Source organism: Falco cherrug, chromosome 3 (genome assembly GCF_023634085.1).
Source record: "Falco cherrug isolate bFalChe1 chromosome 3, bFalChe1.pri, whole genome shotgun sequence".
Taxonomy (NCBI): domain Eukaryota; kingdom Metazoa; phylum Chordata; class Aves; order Falconiformes; family Falconidae; genus Falco; species Falco cherrug.
The window spans coordinates 11759053-11778438 of NC_073699.1; the positions used below are offsets into that span (position 1 = coordinate 11759053).

General features: G+C 40.8%; 1 protein-coding gene across 1 annotated transcript in view; it reads left to right on the forward strand.

Annotated features, from left to right (window-relative positions):
- The window catches only part of MYO10 (myosin X), a 167544-nt gene that overhangs the window by 66399 nt on the left and 81759 nt on the right, over nucleotides 1-19386 (forward strand). The window contains exon 3 of the mRNA XM_055704335.1: nucleotides 5127-5285. Within this exon, the coding sequence (XP_055560310.1) occupies nucleotides 5127-5285 (159 nt within the window). The remainder of the gene's footprint in view (nucleotides 1-5126; nucleotides 5286-19386) is intronic.

A 19386-nucleotide genomic window follows, 5' to 3' on the forward strand; every position in this document is an offset into this window, starting at 1 on the left:
ATAATTTCCATGAGATCTTGAGCTTAGAGATAATTTGTCAGTGCAGAAATTAATTAGACATTGTTTTGTGATACCCTTCTTAAATGGAATGCTTGAAAAACATTTTTTTCCTTATGCCAGATTAATTATGCAGATTAAAAATTTAATTTTCAATATAAAGAACTGGGGAATATTAAGATCTTCATGCTGGTAGTTTTCATGATCTTTTAAAAGCATCAGTGAAATGAATTTAATTGCAATCGTATGACTCAAACTCCTGAATTGTTGGTGGGTTGTTTTCTTTACATGCTCCCTGATCTATTTAAAAGTGTATATTCATGTAAAATACTAGTTATTCTAAATTGCATGGCATACAAAAAAATGCTTTTCTTAATCAAATACACAGATACAGACTCGCCTAACAAATAGTTGTACATTTTGGAGTACAATATTGCACTGCTCATGCAGTAATATTTATGAATAAGAATGGTATTTATGAATAGGGGCAATCATACATTTTTTTTCTGAAGTCATCATTTTCATTATATGCCTTTGACCTAGTATGTGATTTAGGGGTTGTTGGCGTTCCAAATAGAGTCTGATATAAACTTATTTATTTATTTATATATGATGCTTCACTGTTTCAGAGCAAACCCCTTCACAAAAGGTCAACTGCCCAAAACCTGTTTAGCCAATGCCCGTCTGCTGTTTCACCTTTAATCTCAGTGCATGCTGCTTTAGGTTACCCAGCTTCCTACAGTGCGTGAGAGAGCGTCTGACTGGCATCTTCTGCAAGGAGAAGGTGCTCCCTGCAGCAGTGGCTGGGGACCTGGATGGTGTTTCAGAGGGTGACATGGGAGTCTGTCCCGTCTGTGCAGTGCAGTCCTGCCCACATGCTGGTGTGCTGCTGCAGGCTTCCCTCCAACTTCTTTTTCCGTTGTTCCATGTCCAAGGCTAATGTTCTCGTTGTGAGATGATGAGTTCAATTTCTCTACGTGTCCTTCTTTCTCATCTGGGTAACATTTTTGGGAAGTATGAGTGTAGATCTCACTGTCAGTGTCTAGAGTTTGATGTTGTGTCCTAACGCAGATCTGGCAAGTGCGGTGGGTAGTGTGGTTGTTGAGCAGGTGGACATTGACACTGCTCTTGAGTATGTTCCCGTCACAGAAAGACTGATGAATTTTATCCGGCTCTGGAGAGAACAGAATAGGGCTAATAATCCTGTTGGATTTCTGAACAGATGTGAATCAGGACATAGGGTCATATCACCAAAGCTTTGAGCCAGGTTGTCAAAAACGCACCAGTATGGTTCGTTTTCAGTTCCTGCATGTCACCCCAGTTTTAATGTTCATTCAGATATTCCTGTCCTCACGTACCTATCTCTTCAATCTTTCCTTTTTGACTAGAGAAAGAAATCTGACTCAGCAGCATGTGATTAACTTTCTTGTAGTTATACTTGCTTTCTTCTTCAAGACTGACACTAAACAACGCTTCTCCAGCCCTTGGGTGTGGGTTCTCTGTTTCAGCAAGCTGTTAACATTTGGCCATCCCATAGTTCCTTCCTATGTTATTTTCGAACGCCAGAGTGCCTGCTACAGCTTTTTCCTGTGTTACCTGGGGATTGGTCCCCTGGCTTTTCAGGTTGCCTCCTCATTTGAGTCCCTTTTTGGTGTGTTCATGACAGTAGTAGTAAGCCATGGTACAGACAGTAAGCGGTTCTGAAGGGTTGTTCTCCTTGCCCGCTGAAATGCTCTTTACTGTTATCTAGCTGAGTTTGCTGTTTTGTCTTGTGTATCTCGAGCTTGTTCTTTTTGTTGTTGTTCTTTGCATTGTGCCTTCCTATCTCGACCTCTAATTTTCACTTCCATAATAACTTTGCGAGTTCTTATTTTGCGTGCTTTTCAGGGTTTAATTTATAGTTTTCCATGTATTCAGCATGTTTGTTATCTTGGACCATTTATATCTTGAGAGGAAAGAAGTTTTTGCTGAATTCTAATTCAGGCTGTCTTAAATCTTATTCCAAGTTTCCTGCATGTTTTACTTGACCTTCCAGACATGCTGGAAGATCCTTGAGGATGGACACTCCTGTGCTCTGCCAGCAGGCTCCTCTTGAAGTTCAGGAGCTAACTTGTTCATCTTCCTCCTCTCCCTGCTGACCCCGCAGAGTGACTCGGTCCCATTTCCTGAGGATTCAACTGCTGTGATATTTCATAACGTGATCTTCTTAATTAGTAGCAATAAAGTTCAAGGTAGATTTTTCACATCCTTATCCTAATAAAGGCGTGAGTCAAGATGAAATAAAACAAAGCAGGCCTTTCAGGGCTTGAGCAGCAAGACTGCAAACTCCCCATTTTAAAGAAATGAGGTCTGCACATGTGATCCTGCTGCCCTGTCTGATGACTTTGATCTTGTTCGATGATTTTTGACCAATTTTACAGTGGGTTTACGAAACCTGAGGGATGCATGGTTCCAGTAAAAATTCAAATTAAAAGAAAAATAACTCCCCAGTGCTGGGGAAGGGGTTGTCCTCTTTTCTGATTTGGGTGGCAGACGTTATGACTGGTTGGTGTGTTTTCTAGCTGGTCGACACTCAGGCCTGTCTCTGAGTCAGCTCACAGACCCGTCTCCTTACCCAAACAAGAAGCCAGTGTATGGGAGAGCTGGAAGTGTGAGAACAGCTAGCCTGAAGAAAAGAAAATAGTGAGTTTGAGTGGGAAGGATGAATCTGCAGAGACCATCTTCGACAGTCCTGCCATGTGGTAGTCAGTCAGCACATTGTTTTTCTTGGTGCATTTCTGTGAACTCTTTATGTTAATAAACATGTTTAAATGATGTAGGGGGTGCTCTGCCTACCGTACTAACCTGTGTATCACAAAGAACAAATATGAAGATTGTCCTCCTAGCAGTGATGCTTTGTTTCCTCTCCATGTTCGCAAGATGTACTCATAGGATATGTGCCATCCCTTTTTGGTGTCCGCATTCCCTTACCGAGTCTATTTTTCTGTTTTAATTCCAAGCTGATACATGGCCTCTGAGTTACTTACTTTTCTAGGCTTTGCTCTCCTTAAATCCCTTTTGTTTCCAGATCTTCCAGTTTATATTTTTATTTTGCAGTATGACCTTTGGGTTTTTCAGCATGGTTCTTCTGACTAGGAACTGCGGTTTATTGCTCTTCATATGTAATTACCTCTAATTCCACTTGCACTTTGTGTGGTTAGTCTTAGGACTACTAACACTGTTTTCAGTCCCAACAGTTTTGCTATCAGTAGATGCTGGTCACATTTGTTCTGTCTCTTAGATATCTGGACCGCATACCTCTGGATCATGGGCAAGTGGCTGCTTTCTCCATCCTAGTCAGCATCTCTCTGCCCTTGTCCTGTCATCTTGATGGTTGGTTGCCACAAAATAAGGCTCAGGTCTCTCAGTGTCTGTCTTTTTCCTGCAGGGATTGTGCTTTGGATGCTCTGGATCTGTAGGAGCTTTCTGATGGTTTACTCACGTATCCTGTTGACATCTGTGCTGCTTTCCAGCACCTGTTAGAAATTTGTTTCCTGGACCTCCTTTCTCGCCCAGCCTTCCCCCAGTATGCTTTGTGCTACTGCCAGTGACAGCTGTAATGGTGTAGTGGCCTGTGCCGGCAGTTGTTATGCCTGGGATAAGATTTTAATCAACAGATATCATCAGGCAATTCTCTGTCAGCTGGTGGGATATCTGAGTACAGAGCTTCGGTGTTAAGTCCGGTCTGTCTGCAGCCTCTTGCTTCTTCAGCTTCTTTTTCTCACTTGTCTCAGCAAGACAGACAACATCACTGTTTTCCTGAGTGGCCTCCTACAATGGCACTGGTTCAGTCTTTCATTACCAGGAGCGTACATATGTTTTTATGCAGAAAACCTCCAAGGGTTTTTTCTCCTTTTGTGGAGGCACAGCCCCACACGCTGCCCGTCCATCGGGCAGTGTTGCGCGATCCCCAGCCTGCAACGGCAGCCCTGTGATGCACTCGGGCTGCCCATTACTGCACTTACTCCATCTGCTTCGTAAATATTATTGCAAAGGATCTTAAAAGGTTTGGGTGTTTTGGTGGTGTTGTGTTTTTTTTTTCTTAAATGATCCACATCATTAAAGTATTTGCATTCACCCCATGTTTGACTTTCTTACGCTGAAACAGTGCTGTTAGCAGGAACTAATGATGTCCGCGTAGCATTGGCTGTGAGATGCCGGTATATGTCTATAAGGATGAGCTGCCAAGATGTAAATTAAAAGGAAATGGGAATCTGAATTCCAAAGCTATTGTTTTATAGTCTTTAGTGATGTCATTAGTATTCAGAAAAGTTTTAACTAGATGGGGGATGTGTACATCTTTTGAGCTTACTTGTGACAGTTTTACAGAAGATATGTAGAAGTGTTTTGTGACTATTTAAATTATCTCTTCTTTAGAGCTTTTACTGTCTGTTTGGAACAGGCTTCAGAAATTTGTCCCGAAAGTTCATTAATTAGAAATCAGTTCACCTATTCATTTCCAAATATCTGTAGCACACTGAACTTAGCGTGCTACTTTACATGAGGAGTAATGACCTAACCCAACAGCAGTCCTGGCCTGAGAACTGAATGCAAAGTTTAAGTGGATTTCAGATCAAACATACAAAACATTTGCAGCCTGTTAGAGCAATAACTTTCATTTGCTGTTTTGCACTGTAAAACATTTTCTTCCAGAGTAATTTGAGTATAACTGGGGTTTACTCTAAGGGTGTGGGTTTAGTCGGGTTTTTTTTTTTTTCCAGTTGGCTGGTTTTGGACTTTTTGGGAATGATTATTGCTTGGTTTATTTTTCTCCTGATGACATCTAATAGTAGTCCAGTGTGAAATGCAATTACATTTGCCCTTAAAAAGGAAAAGACCTTATAGTCCTCCATGCATTGTCAGTATGGGATAATTTCATATGACCCCTGGCATACGTATTTGGGGCTTCGGTTACTTTCAGAGAAGCTTTAGAAGAAGGTATGACTGGCAGGCTATTGTATTTCACAAGTAAGTCTGCACATTGTTAAACTGGATAGGGAATATGAATGGGTGTGAAAGCGCCATTCTCAGCTAGGAGTTTTTGAATGTGTGCTTTGATTATTATATTTTCTTTGTTTCCCCTCTTTCAGGTATTCACTTATAAACAGAGCACGATCACACACCAAAAAGTAACGCCTATGCATCAAACAAGCGTGGAGAGTGTGGAAGACATGGCAGCACTCGTAGATCTCCATGAAGGCTCCATTATGCACAACTTATTCCAACGATATCAGCAAGATAAAATCTATGTAAGTTTCTTCTAAAATGAAGAAAAATAACCAGAGGGAATGATTTTGAATGTATAAATTCTGTGTGTGTTTTGCTGTTCTGTGGTATCTCTCCTAATGTTCTCCAGTTCTTTGTGTATCCACACATGAAGCATGCCTCATCTAGTGACTTCTCACCAACAGGGAGCTCAGGGCTGACCAGGCAGTCCCATGGAAACCTTGAAAACTTTGCTACTTTTACACGTCCAGTGGCAGTCTTGCGTAAAGGGCTCTCATTTTTCTCTTTTCCTTTAGACTCTTTCCCTTTGCCCCAGCAATATGTGCTCTGTGTGTCACCAGAGAGGATGTGGTGGTGTTTAGTCTGTGCCTGCTGTTTGAGATCTTGGCAGGCCAAGATCCAATGCTGATCAGCTTCCTCTTTTCTATTGTAGTGGAAAGGTTATTACAAAAAAAGTATTATGATCATCAAGCTGAGGATGTGTGCCGTTATATACAGATAGTTGGAGTCCGGGCTGTATGAGAACAGGCAGCTGTTCATCTGTTTCAAAAACTAGGAATTAATCCACACAAAATTCTTTTTTCTCAGCTTTTTAATGAAGGTTTTTGGGATTAGATTACTTGCTCTTTAAATATTTTAATTAGCCTTGAACTGACTAGATAGGAATCTTTCCTGGATCTAGAACTACCCTAAATGTGAGAAAGATATAAAGGAGTATTAGTGGCTGTTACAGATTATGAAATCTAATATTTGAGTGGTTCAGTGGTTGGTATTTTTTTGGGGGGTTGGGGTTTCTGTTTGGTTTTTTTAATTAATAACTGCAGAACATCAATAGTTTGTCTTTGCATCACCTGTATAGGCCCTTAATTTGGCCATATACATGCTTCATTCCATGCTTCATCTATTAAGTTTGGCTTTTTATTTTTAAACATGAACATATCTTAATGTATGAATAAACTTCCTCTGTGTTCAGAAATTTATGATAAAAAGCAAAAAAGCATACAAGGAAATTATATTCCTTTGCTCATTACCTTTAAAGTGGCTGTTACAGGGAATCCTAAATTGATGATAGTTCTCTTTACAAAAGTCTTTATGTATTTATTTTTCTGAAAACAAATGAACTACTTTGCCTTTCAGAAAAATGAGTAAACGAAAGATGAATAGCATATATGAACAATCCTGCACGTGTAGGGAAAAACAGCTACTTGATAAGAGTTTAGTTTTCCATCGGTGTTATTAGATTGGAATGTAATACTCAGTGTGAGTCAAAATTAAAAAAAAAATAGTTTTCTGAGCCATTATGTGTACTCAGATGGAGGATACTTCCCCCTTTTAAAAAGCATGTGTGTAAAAGGGAGAGATTTTTTTGAAGAGGGAAAGAATAGCTTTGTTCTGAGGAGACATGTTTTAGCTTATTCCTTAGCTTGTCAAGGCAAGTTCAGGGTATTCTGATACTTGGTGCTTACTGCAGTATACGTTTCTAGACAAACAGGTTTGTGTGCTGTTAATGATGACAGATTTTCAGTTGCTGCTGAATACTCATTGTCCCTTCGGTTCTGCTGATTTTACTGTCTACTCTTTTTGAGTCCACCTCATCTTAAAAATGATGCAGAAGGTGGTTGGGAAAAAGGAGTGTTTTGAAATGTGTATGAAAGCTTCTCTGTCCTCTGCATGTAAGCAGGACCTGATGTAAGAAGCATCTTTTCTCCTCATTGGTACCCCACTCCTGCTGTGCCAGTAGTAGTGTTTTAGCAGGACAGGGCTCCAGAAACAGAAACCCCATGAAAAGCTGATTAAATAGCTTGGTTAATTTTATGAAACTTCATAGATATATGAGCATGTCTTATAGGAGGATGTGTTGTCGTTGCAATATGAACCGTTTTTTCAAGCCAAAATCTCTTAACTGTGTTGAACAGTTCAATATTTTAATGTTTGATGTTAAAAAAAAATAATAAAAGGACTGAAAGGTGCATTAAGGTTACTTTTGTTGAAGGTACACTTGCAGGTGAAGAAGTTAGGTTCCTGCTCGTTCTGTTTCAGGACCAGGTTAGTTCTTGTACAGGACAGTAGAAGGCACTGGAGTTCGTGCCAGGAGCAATCAAAACTTCCCAGGTTGTACTTTAGCCTTTTCCCTTCCCTCCAAAAAATCCCCTCCCTTGGCTAGGAATTGCTTCATCAGTGTAGTGCACATACTGTCTCTTGTATCCTTGGCACCTTGGCTGTAACTGTCCCTTCTGCATTAAGGATAAATGGGGAAGGTGTGTGCCCCTCTCCCCTCTGAGTTTAGGGGCTGATCATCCCACTGAAAGACTTCTTGCCAGCCCTGAATATAAACCACTGTATAATTGCCACGTCCTGGCTTTTAGCTTACCAGGTCCCTTTTTACTCCAGCTCTGTGCACCTCCTTGTCCACATCCTGAGTAGAGGAAAAAGATATGCCGATGTGTATGCTGGCATTTTTTGAGTAATACTTGTAATACTACAAACATATTAGTGTGGTTCTTGAGTCTGGCAGCTTTTTGTTAGTTTTTTTCAGGGGCAGTGAGACTGGGAAGCACCTTTGTACCCTTAATGAGGAATGTGCTTAATTAGGACATAAGTTTTGGGGCTTGCTTCTTCACACACACACGCAAAATTATATGAATCGTAGTATACTAAATTGTAAAGTGTATATAATTTCAAAAATATGTAAGAAACAATTAAAAGGAAATTTAAACAGTTGCTTTGTCAGGAAGAGAATTATTTTTGCAAATCTTCCACTGTTAACTTGTGTGTTTGTCTGTATTCAAGGAGCTGTTTCTCCAGCAGTGAGCATTTAAGTAAATACCTTCAGATGTTTGAGTTCAGTTTAATCTTCCTTTACTTAGTAACATTTTTGTCTCGCATAATCATACCCATGTTCCCAAACTCTTCACTACTTCCTAATTAGTACTGTAAAGATACTTGCTACGAATGCCAAGTTAAACATGTCAGTGACTTTCTTTGCTGCTGCCAACAACTGCAACTGTAAAGGGTCAGCAGAGAATTTTCTGTATTTTCTTGCTGTTTCTTGGGGATGGAGGAATACTGGTTTAGCATACAGACCGTGTTCACAGTGTGAGTGATGCCTGGCTCTGTACTCAATGAGGTGAAGCTCTTGGCTTAATCTGTGCTGTTAGGGAGAAGGTGAATGACAAAAATTGTTAGTCTCTGTGTGCAACTATCTTTTTGTATCAATGTCAAGTCTGCTGATGCCTGTTTGTGATACTTCTTGTCTGAATTTCTGTGAAAGAAAAACAGGCATGCTTTCCCTTTTTGGCCTGGGAGAAGCAGGGGATGTACAAGCTCTTTGTGGATTACTTAAAGCAGGCTCCTGTCTGATATTTTTTCACGTTTCTTGATCAATACTGCTTTTATCTAAAAGTTTCCTTCTGGGCTATCACTACTTTTGTTGTCCAGGGGAGGAGAAGAGTTAGGATGGCAGTGATCCTGTGGTGCAAAAGTTTTCATTGCTACTTCCTCCTCCATTTTAGTCCATCAGGAATAACTTGGTACGGGGGGTCCAGCTCCTGGACATTGGCATACAAGGTTTAACACCCATCTTTGAATGCTCAGATTAGCTTGTGTGCTAGGCTGGTATGTGGCAGAATATGGAAAGATAAACAGTAGTGCTAAAAGTGGAAGGCGTCCACATTTGAAAATGGAGCCTTTGGTGAATGAGAATGAGGGATTTCGTTGCCTCTGAAGGAAGGCCAGCACAGGGCACGCAGTGTGGTGAGGGGAAGGGCTGCAGTGGCCATTCTTGTCCCTGTTCAAAGGCAAGTTGTTCTCAAAGCTGTTGATCCCGGTTTACTTTTAGTTAAGTACACATTGCAGAGGAGACTGGCTTAGCCTTGGAGAGGATGCTGTAAAAACCACACGGTGTGGGTTGTGCTGCAGGACACACCAATGGATGGTGTTTGAGTCTCTGTGGCCAGCGGTTAGTTACTGATGTAGGCAAGCGAATTTCAAAAGAGCAGACGAGGATTAGAGAGCAGCTTTTGCTGAGGTGAAGGGCAGGGTGGAAATAACTGCAGTATACATTGTGCAGGTCAATATGGAGGTTTTCGTCATCAGATCCACCCTAGGTTGCCTGAGTTCAAGCAATAAACAAGTTTCAAAGCAAATCTGATTATGTTTTTCGTTTTGAATTAAGCTCTAAACTACCAGGTAGGCACATTCCCCTTTGAAGTGGTGATGATTTGACACGTGCCCACCTTGTTTAGGTGGAGAATGTGTACCCATGCCTAGAGAGGCATGCTGCATGGGGTGGGCTGTGGCGGCCCCTTGGCCACCCTTCCCTGATGAAGAGAGTGGTCCTCAGGTTGTCCAGCAGTTGGGTGTGGTGGCCAGGGAGGGAGAGAGAGAACATAACCTATTTTTGCTCACTTTCAAGTTAGGACTGCAGCTTGCCCACCAGTAATTGTAACCATCTGTTAGATTTATGTGCATATGTATAAAACCGTATGTACCAGCCACGTAGACATGTAGTGCTGTACCAGCCACATCCACATCAGAGGGAGGATGATGGTAATTAGGAGCTGGTTTTGTGGCTGGCTTCCTTTCTCTCTTCAGCTGAAGCACCAAACATGGAATAACTTTGATGAGAAAGCAACTTTTCTCTGATTTTAAAAAAAGGTGTTAAACAGGAAAAGTTGTCACTTCCCTGACGAGGTTGCTTGCAGAGCTCCTAGCCACTTCATTACACTGAATGCTCAGCTATCTGTTCTTAAAAGGCATATTCAGTTATTTATGCATCGATTTTTAAATCTATTTGTGTTTGTTTACTTTAGCAGCACGTTCAGTTGTAGTTTGTTAAACTTGCAGTAATTAGATAGTTTATCTCCCTCAAAGTCCATGAGGGTTCCCTGAGGCAACTAGTTGATGTTTGTGCAGTATTAATCAATAATGACTGTCGAGTTTTTTTCAAATTCTGTTTGCAGACACAGACGCTTTAATATCTGGGTCAGTTGCTGTCTGTGACTTGTTTGTCTAGGTTTTTGCATGTCATTTTTTTCTCAGTACAGTGTAACTCATTTCGGAACCGGTGCAGTTGCTCTGTGCCGTTAGGTTGGTCAGCAGGAAGTGGATGTTGCTGCATGTTATAGTGAGAAAATAGCAGGGCACACTGAATTCGTAGTTAATTAAATACAGACAGACATAATTCATTATATGCTTAGAAAGCACCCTTGTTCAGATGTCATCTACCATGGACTCAAGTTGTAGGTGGAGGCAGAGAGACAAAGTAAGAACAGTAGAAGCAAACAGTAGCCCTAAAGTGTTTGCTTATAAAGACAAAAGCTGTCATGACTGATTTCTTAAATGAAAAACTTGGATACATTTGGATACAAAGAATGTGTATCAAAGGCCCATAGGCCATCCTGGACAGCTCAACAGCCTTGGTCTTTGGCCTGTCATGCCTCATAGTATAAATAAGTGTGAGCCATTGACTTAAAAAAAACCCAAACCCACCAAACAATGGTACGCACAAATTGTCGTTAATTAGTACCATAAAACATATATAAATATTGTACGTGAACATTTAGGCCAAGTCCTTAGTTATTACACTAGCTCCTTGAACTACATTTATCCTGGTCTTGTCTGCAACCCAGCTGTGGTTGCACAGTTCCTCTCCGCAGGCACCCAGTGCTCTAGAGCAGCCCCAATAACCGCTTTGCAGGAGCTGCTCTATGGTCATTGCGGAAACTGCTGTTTGTGTAATTGCTCTGCTTTTACAGTAAATAAATTCTAACAGTGTGCTGATGAATCACGGTGTTTTTCATGCCTTCCTATGCTACTGGGGAGATGGGGAAGATTCCCTCCACCAGCTCCTTCAGTGGTGGTGCAGAGAGCAGAGAACACCATTGCTAAGAATGCATGGCAGATGTCTATACATAGATACTTACCTCCATAATTAGCGTGTTATGCTTACACACATCAGATAATGTTTTCAAAATGCAGTTCAAAGTGAGTTCCTGTCTCCAAGCATTAATTGCAGCTTCCATTTTACATCTATTACTAGAGAGCAGAAGACAAAGATCTGTAAAAACACAGCAGACTTTTAATTGGAAATCTAGTAGAATTTATTTCTGGTGATTGCTATTGCTAAAGGATAGTCAGTTACATAGATCAACAGTTGACTGCCAAAGACCAATTACCGTAATTTTTTATTTGTTTTTTAATACGTTAGAGGAAGAACATAGGTGTAATGATATGAGAAGTAAACAAATGCCATTGGTCAGTGAACCAACTTTGCTTCTGAATTTCTCCGTACTGCAGAACTTGTGGGACTGCTAATAATAACAACAACAAAGAATGTTTGCCTGAATTTTGTGCTCACAACTGAAAACACGTGGGATTTTAAAGGTGTGTATTTTCAGATCTTAGCAAATATTTCAGCCTGAGGTGGTGTGATCAACATGATATCATTAAAAGGGGAGCTGCTCAGAAAGGTCTGTGTAATGGAGTACACCATCATGTTTACAACAGCTACACAAGCACACTGCAATGTATGCAATGGCTGCATATATGCAATGGCTGCACAAACACATAAGTTTATATTATGGTTTGCATCACATTAGGTACTTGTTGGTAGCCTGCTGTGTGTATGTGCTGCAGTAGGCATCTTACCCTCTGTCATCAGGGGGCTGTTTTCAGTGAGACAAATGGGGAGGTAGAGCAGGTCAAAGTTTTATTAAACCATCAAAAAACTTGCTCTTTCTGCCTGCTCTGTAAACTTGCTCTTTCTGCCTGCTCTGTAATAGTATTTTTCTTCTCATTTGGTTGATTGGTAGGAGAATAAATAATACATGGAGGGTCAAGAGGGTCAATTCCTGTTGACTTCCATGAGTTTAGAATGATACCTAAGCCCTACTTAATGATAACTTCGTATAAAAAATGTAGAGATCTATCATCTTGTGAAGGTTTTGTCATCAGTGGTGGTATATATTGCTAATGTCTTGTCAGATATGAAGGCTTGTTTTCATGTTATTTTCTCCACACCTTCATTCAATGTCACTGCTAACTCAATGAATTCAGAACATAAAGTTCTGTGTGCAAATCAAATGTGCAAAATCAAAAGGCAGATTTTTCAGTCAGTTGCTTAAGTACTGCCACTAGCTTAGTGCTGTTCAGTCAGAGCTTTTGCAAATGGTGCTGAACGTCTCTGCGTGTTCTTCTGCCTCACTTATAGGTAAGCTTTGGCTCCTTTCTGTAAGGTCTGTTGCTCCCAGTCCTGCAAAGGCATTTAAAGGAGGGCAGGAATTTGGACTCCGAAACTCAAGCCACTTGTCTTTCACCAGCACGTGTTTTCTTAACATGAGTTAGGCTTTGACTGTAAAGTGAGCTGCACAAAACTTACTGGTTGTGCTACGCTGTCCGCCTGCCTTATTCACAAATTCCAGCAGTTTAATACTAGAAAAACCACAGACAACCTATTTAAGTTGAGAAGGAATTAAATTACTTTTATAGCTATTGTCTACCTGCCTAAATGGACTGTTGATTCATAGCCAGGCTGTTACTTCTATTTGAAAAGATGTCCATCTCTTGCAAGCAGTTTCAGCTATTTCCTTTTGATGTCTGTCAGTCTTTCCTTTTAAAAGCAAATGGAGTCCAAAAGTTCAATTTAGCAGATTTTTGACTGCTAATACCATTTGTCATCTGATTTCTAGACCCCCAGCTGTTTGGCAGCAGTTTGGTATCATCCAAGAAAATACCTGGCATGGACTTAGATTTCAGTTATTCTGGCCTTTTATTTCTGTTTTCATGCTCTGTTAAAGCGTAATTCCTGCTCTTCTGCTCTCGTCCTAAAAAAAGCACTTTGTATAGAAGAGGTCTTAAAACATTAAATGGAAGCTATGAAAATCTGGATATTGGTATGTAAAATAGTCGCAGGGAGAATGAAGCAGATCTCCAAAACTTGTTAAAAGTATTTCTCCGCTGTTCTAGGAACACTGCTTTTTGGTGCATCGTCTGCCAGCATTTTTGTTTTCATTTGCATGTGTTTTCTCTGAAAAGCCCCTTCATCTTCCCAAGATGAGTCTATAGGAAGGAAAAAGACCGTTGTTGTTTTTTTTTTTTTCCTTGCTGGAGGGTGAATTAGACCTTCAGACAGCTTTGAAAGACTCATTTGAGCACTGTGCAATAACAAAGCAGGAAGAAGAACTAGTGTGTGGCCACAGGCCATCTGAAATGAAGTGGCGAGCCATGGGGTCTCTGCTCTCTGTGGGGCCTTTTCTGATTTGAGCTAGAGATTGCCTGGTTCGAGTTAAGCTGTGCACTTGTGCGCACAGATTGCTGCAGTCTGATGTGCAAACCTTCGTTCACATGCTGAATTGTAGCCCGTGAAAATGACAAAAATCAATGTCTCGTTGTGATCAATTGCATTTTTTGTTCAGGAGGTCACCTCCTCTCTCCACTTCGCAAGGTGAAGAGACATGCTCTTCCATAACTGTTTATATAAACAGTCCATACACAAAAGATCATTATCCTGACATTCAGTGGATAGGACATGGTAGAGATTGTACTGTATTAGCAAAAAAGTGCAGTAAAACCAAGGAGACACAGTCCTTTTTGTACAAGAGAAAATCTGTCATAACCTGTGAAGTTCTTAAGTAACGAAAGATGTCTATCTGACACCGGTGTTACTGTCTGTTGGTTTGGTTTTTACCTTCAGCTATAGCAATGCTCTTTTATCAGCCTTTCTTTACATTGGTTTCATATTTCCCAGCTGGATTTTTCTTTTTGTGCAGATTGTGGGTAACATTTGTAGAGTTTCCTTAAGTTTCTCCATCCACATTGAACAGTCTGTTCAGTAGGGGAAAATTGTTGGAGAAATAAAATAAGATTAAACTATGAGTTTATCTCTTACCCTGTGGAGAGCTCTTAGCTTTGTACAGGTTCTTCACCGTCTCTGAGCCTTCTGTGGGGTTAAGCTGAAAGATTTGACTGCCTCTGTGCACTGTTTTGGGTATTTACACTGGCAACTAAAGTGGCCAAAACCCACTTTTTAATGCTCAAGAAATAGATCTAGGCAGCTTCAGTTAGCTGCCTAGCACAAGGGCACTATGAATGTGCAAGGCTGAAGCTGTAGGGAGTGGGAAGGGTTTGCCTAATGTAGAAGGTAGCTGGGTTACAAAGTACCGCTTTTTTTCGCGAAGAGGTACCATAGCCTTTGCCCTTGGAGAGGCTTGGGAACAGGACAGTGTTGTTTAATACTCTTGTACCAAGGGAAGCTTAAGGTCACAGTTGTGGGTTGAAGGGTCGATACAACAGACAAGGATGCATCTGGCAGGGTATGCTGTCACCCAGAAGTTGCCTCTGATCATCTGAAATCATGTATTTAAAAAAAAATTCCAAGATTATTCCAAAATCTTGTGAACTGTGCCAGTGAAAACAAGCATAAAGCCTGGCTTTAAAAATGCCTCGGTCTGTTATGCCTTGGATCTGATATGTGCCAAGGACGGGAATGGAAAAGACCACCAAGGAGGGAGGTGGTAGAAGAGATGTAAGCTGCAGCTTACATCATGCACTGATGCACGTGGAAAAGTGCAGCTAAACGGTGTGAATGTGCCTGAGATAACACTTTTCAAAAATGATGACAAGGAGGACATTTAGCAGGTGGGCTTTGGTGGATATAGGTAGCTGCCTGTTAGTACTTGATCATCTTCATGGCATTCTCTGTTGTGTTCTGGTTCCCTTCTGAAGGTCCTCTCATGTGGGTGTTAACTCTCGCATTTGCAGTGTGACCTGTGCGTTTACAAACAGCTCATTTTACAATCAATTCTACAACTGACCTTGAGAAGAAAAAAGGACGATTTAGGGGTAATGTTGTGCGCATTGGCAAGGAACACAGAGATAAAGAAAAGCAAAGCTGATGTAAATTTGAGTGGTTGGAAACCCACCATGAGTCACCAAACATGCTGAGGGCTGCAGAAGCCCAAGCATGTAAGGATGATTATAGAGTATCACATTTCCGTCTTAGAAATGGCTTGGTTGGTTGAAAACATCTAAACTTGTAGTTTAGTACTTCACTTTGATTGTGGTTTTTAAGAAAGGAGCTTGGCTTCAGACATGAGACAACTGGATTCCATCCCACTGAAATCAGTATGGGACTAGCTGAACGATGGTGTCTGCTTACCACAGAGAGGATAAATCAAGGCCCTACCATGAACAAGGGCATTAATTATCATCCCGTTTATAGTATACCCTTACCCCTTATGCTGCCTCCCCTATAAAAAGCACCCCAAAATATGGTCCAGCCATCTTTCTCCTTTTTATGCTGATGTGCATGTGGTGGTTGACCTAGTTATCTTTGCCTCAGAATAAACTCGGTCATGATTACTGTCAGTCTCTTTACCTGGAGAGAACAGCAGCTCTATCTGCAGCTTGGAGCAAACTCTTCTGTTCCCATGTTTTGTGTCCTGATACCTTGAAAGTTCGTGTTGAAAGTATAACAAAGTTTGGTGGCTATTTTGTGGTCTTTCAAATTTTGCCTGTCCTCAGCGTGTTCTCTGGAAACGCTGGTGGTGTAATTCAGTAAGGTTACTGTAGCTGTGATGATTTAAAAGTCTGGGAGATGTGTAAGTTGTGTAGAACAGTGGTAAAAATATTTTCCCTTACATTGCCTAAAAGTGACATATAAGTGGCTTTCTAGGCAGCCAGTTGCACTGCAGTTTGATTTGAAGTTTCCCATATATTAAGGCTAAGCCCAGAAAATAGTTTTTGTTGAATAAATTGTTAGATTGATGCTAATACCCTCTTAAAAAAAAAAAAAAAAAAAAAAGCCCTTACTTTTCTGGCACAGAATCAGTCCCTTAAGTGACTGACTGCAGGGAAGCCAGGGGTTGCTCTAAAACAACCCAGAAACATATTTTTTGAGGCATCTGTAAACATGCTTTTCTTTCTGTAATAAGACGGATTTTTCTTTTCCTGAAAAGCGCTCTTAAGAGAGTTGGACAAAATGGTATTTCTCAATATTAATGTATCTGTCTGTAACAAAACAATCTTAATTCTATGTTTGATTGGTTCCAACATTTCTGATACCAGGTTTTGAAGAATATATTGATTTTTGGTATCACTGAAGAAACACAATGATAGAGATTGAGGAATGCACTCTCCTTCTGCCTGTGGTAATAGTGCAGTTTTATTTTCTGTTATGATTGTTGATCAAAGACGTAGTTCAGGAGCAGCACATGATGCCCTTTGAGTCCTCCAGAGTCCTCCAGCCTGCTCTGCACCCTCCCTGTAACATGAGATACAGGCTTTGTCCTCCCCATTCATCCCCCCTCCCGCCTTTTGGTGCCCTATTTAATTATTTAAGAAAGAAGGAGGAATGGGATGTCTCAGATGCTAGCAGTCTGGGAAGCACAGAGGGGTACCTTGACATAGAGGGGTGAAAGGAGGTCATGAGAAAAACAGTGTGGGATAAAATTGGTGACCCTACATGGGAAGAACAAGCTTGGGTAAACCACAGAAATCATAAAGGATCCTCAGAAATCAAGCAATTACTGTGGAGGTGCAGAAGCCTTGGCGTAAAAGGGAAGAAGTGGGAGGTGGATGGTTGCTGGATATGGAGCAAAGCTGAAAGGATACACCCAAAAAAGCACCTGTGAAGGGGAGAAGGTGGAGAGCAATGTGGTCCTGATATGTTTAATGTGTTTGGTTTATAGGGTTAATTAAGTGATCTTGCATTAGGGCAGTTTCCTTTTTTGTTGCTTTTTTCTGTGTACTGAACCTGAAAAAAAGATTTGAAGGGGAAATCTCTTACTCTGCTTTTTTGTCTTCTAGTCCGAAAGCCTTTTCTACATGGGAAAGACAGACATTTCAAACTGTATTTCGTTCTTCTATTGCAAACTTCTTTCTTGTATTTTTAAGCTAACTTGAAAAAGTGTATTTTAATCAGTAAAGCTTTTTTTTTAATCATTTACGTTTGCTTGGCATCGAAGTAAAATGATTGTGTCTTCCTTAAAAAATAAAAAAAACCCCGCTCATGTTAGACAGGTCTACTCTGACATTGCAGGTTTTCCTAGAGTATTTCTGTGGGTATCCGAAATCTTTGTGAGCTGAGCTCTTGAACCTTGTTAAAGAACTAATTGGTTTTGAGTGTTTGAAGAAGTCAGGGGGTGATTTCACTACAGAGGTCGAAAGCTGATTGCTATCAGAAGGCAACAAGGAAAACAAAAAAAGCATTAGGAGAACTGTTGAAAAATCCCTTCCTTTCTCAAGTACATCTTTCATTTTGACTCTTGCGATGCGATTGCCCTACTGAATGTCTAGCTGAGAAGACAGGGCTTGAACTTCTAATTTTGAAAGTCCTCTTAGAGGATCAGCAAGCAATCTTATTTCCTCTTTTGTGCTAGAACAGGGAGCAGGATTGTCTGTGGTTTATGACCAAAAGTGTTTTGGAAGATGCATTGTTAATGTAAAATTTCAGTAAAAATTTGTAATTGGGAAAGAAGCCCGGCCTTCTAATATGGTGATCAAAGCGCTGCATTGGGATTCAGGCTGAATAACTCAACTTTCATTTATTTTTGGGTTTAAATAAATGTATCAGCAGTAATCTGATAACAAGTTGTTGCTGGTTCGGTCTGTAACAAAGTAAGTCAGGAGTTTCTATGTGGTTCTCTCTGAAGTGTTGAGTTGGTCATATAACAGAAAAGTAAACTGTCGGGTTCATTGCAACAGATTTTAAAAATCAGGCTTGTGATAGGAGCTCTACGCAGTATTTCTCTGAAATACCCCTCAAAGTGTTTCAACTGGAAATCTTCAGAAATCCTGTCCGCTTGTTAGTGCCGTAGCAGATGTATGAGCATTTTTCCCTATTCATAACTGCTTTGGAGTGCTTTCATTAAAATAAGTAATTATTGACTGCAGGAATCAGATTAGAATCTGCAAAGAACAAAGAGAAAATGTAATGCACTCTCTTTTAAGCAAAGTGGAAGTGACATTCTTAAGTGAAAATACCTTTTATGAAATTTCATCCAAACGGCTGCCTTGTGATGTTAGCATAATAAAGTAATTCAGAGATCCCACTTCTGGCTGTTAGCTGCTTTAATTTGCCACGTGATGATGCCTGGTGCAGAAACAGCATTCAGGAGACAATACCCATCCGCCGAGCAGCCCTGCATTTTTTGTGTATCTTTACACTGGTTTAACTTGCTGCTAAGATGCTTGCACTTGTGAAACTGGAAATGCTGCCCTCCGAGAATGGGGTTGCAAGAAAGGGGTTGTGTTGGGTGGCTGCTCAGTCCCCAGGGGGAGGGAAAGCGGAGCCCAGCACACGGGGAGGGTCAGGTGGTGCTTTTCTGTGTGTGGGTGCAGGTCATGCCGCACCTCAGGTCCCTGACTTGGTGGCTCTTAGAGGTGCCAGGGCAGAGGCTAGCAGAAGTAGGATCTACTGTTTGTAACATACTGCTACTAGTAAGAGCGTGTGAAAGTTACTGGATGGGAGAAGCTTGGAAGTGATGTAGGAAATTATTTTTGCAGTGTATCTTGCTGCTGTTGAGTGACCTGTGGAAATTTACAAAGACTTTGGGAAGATCTGTCTTTTAATGGGAACCGTTTTAATAATGGGAATAGTTTTTAACAGCGGTGCTGCTTTAGCTCATTGATGCCTTGCTGAACTGCCTTGGGTTAAGGCGGAACTTCCACTTGGTTGGGCCAGCTAACTCCCCATTAGTCCGTGCAGGTATCTAGTTGTACCTGGGCTGGGTTGTGACACTTGGTAGATGGTAAATCTGATCCACTGTGTTTATGTATGAAGAATATAGCTTTTTTGTGACCTTGCCTTGGGATGAGGAAGTTGTTTTTTGAGGGCCTGAGTTTGTTCTGTCTTGCGTCATTGTAATTTGGTGACAATTTGTGCACGCCTTTAACTTGTTCTGCAAAGAGGTGATACGTACTCAAAGCACCAGAAGACTGGAACCACAAAATGGGAGCTGTTTCAGTAGAGGCTGTGGTTCTTCATGGTTTTGTTGAAATAAAAAGAGAGAGAAAGAAGTTGTAAAATAGTGACATCTTCTAAGTGGTATTCCGTGAGGTGATTTAGGAATTGTTTTTGCCACTATTGTTTCTGCTATTCACCGGGTTTCTGTTCTTGCCATAATA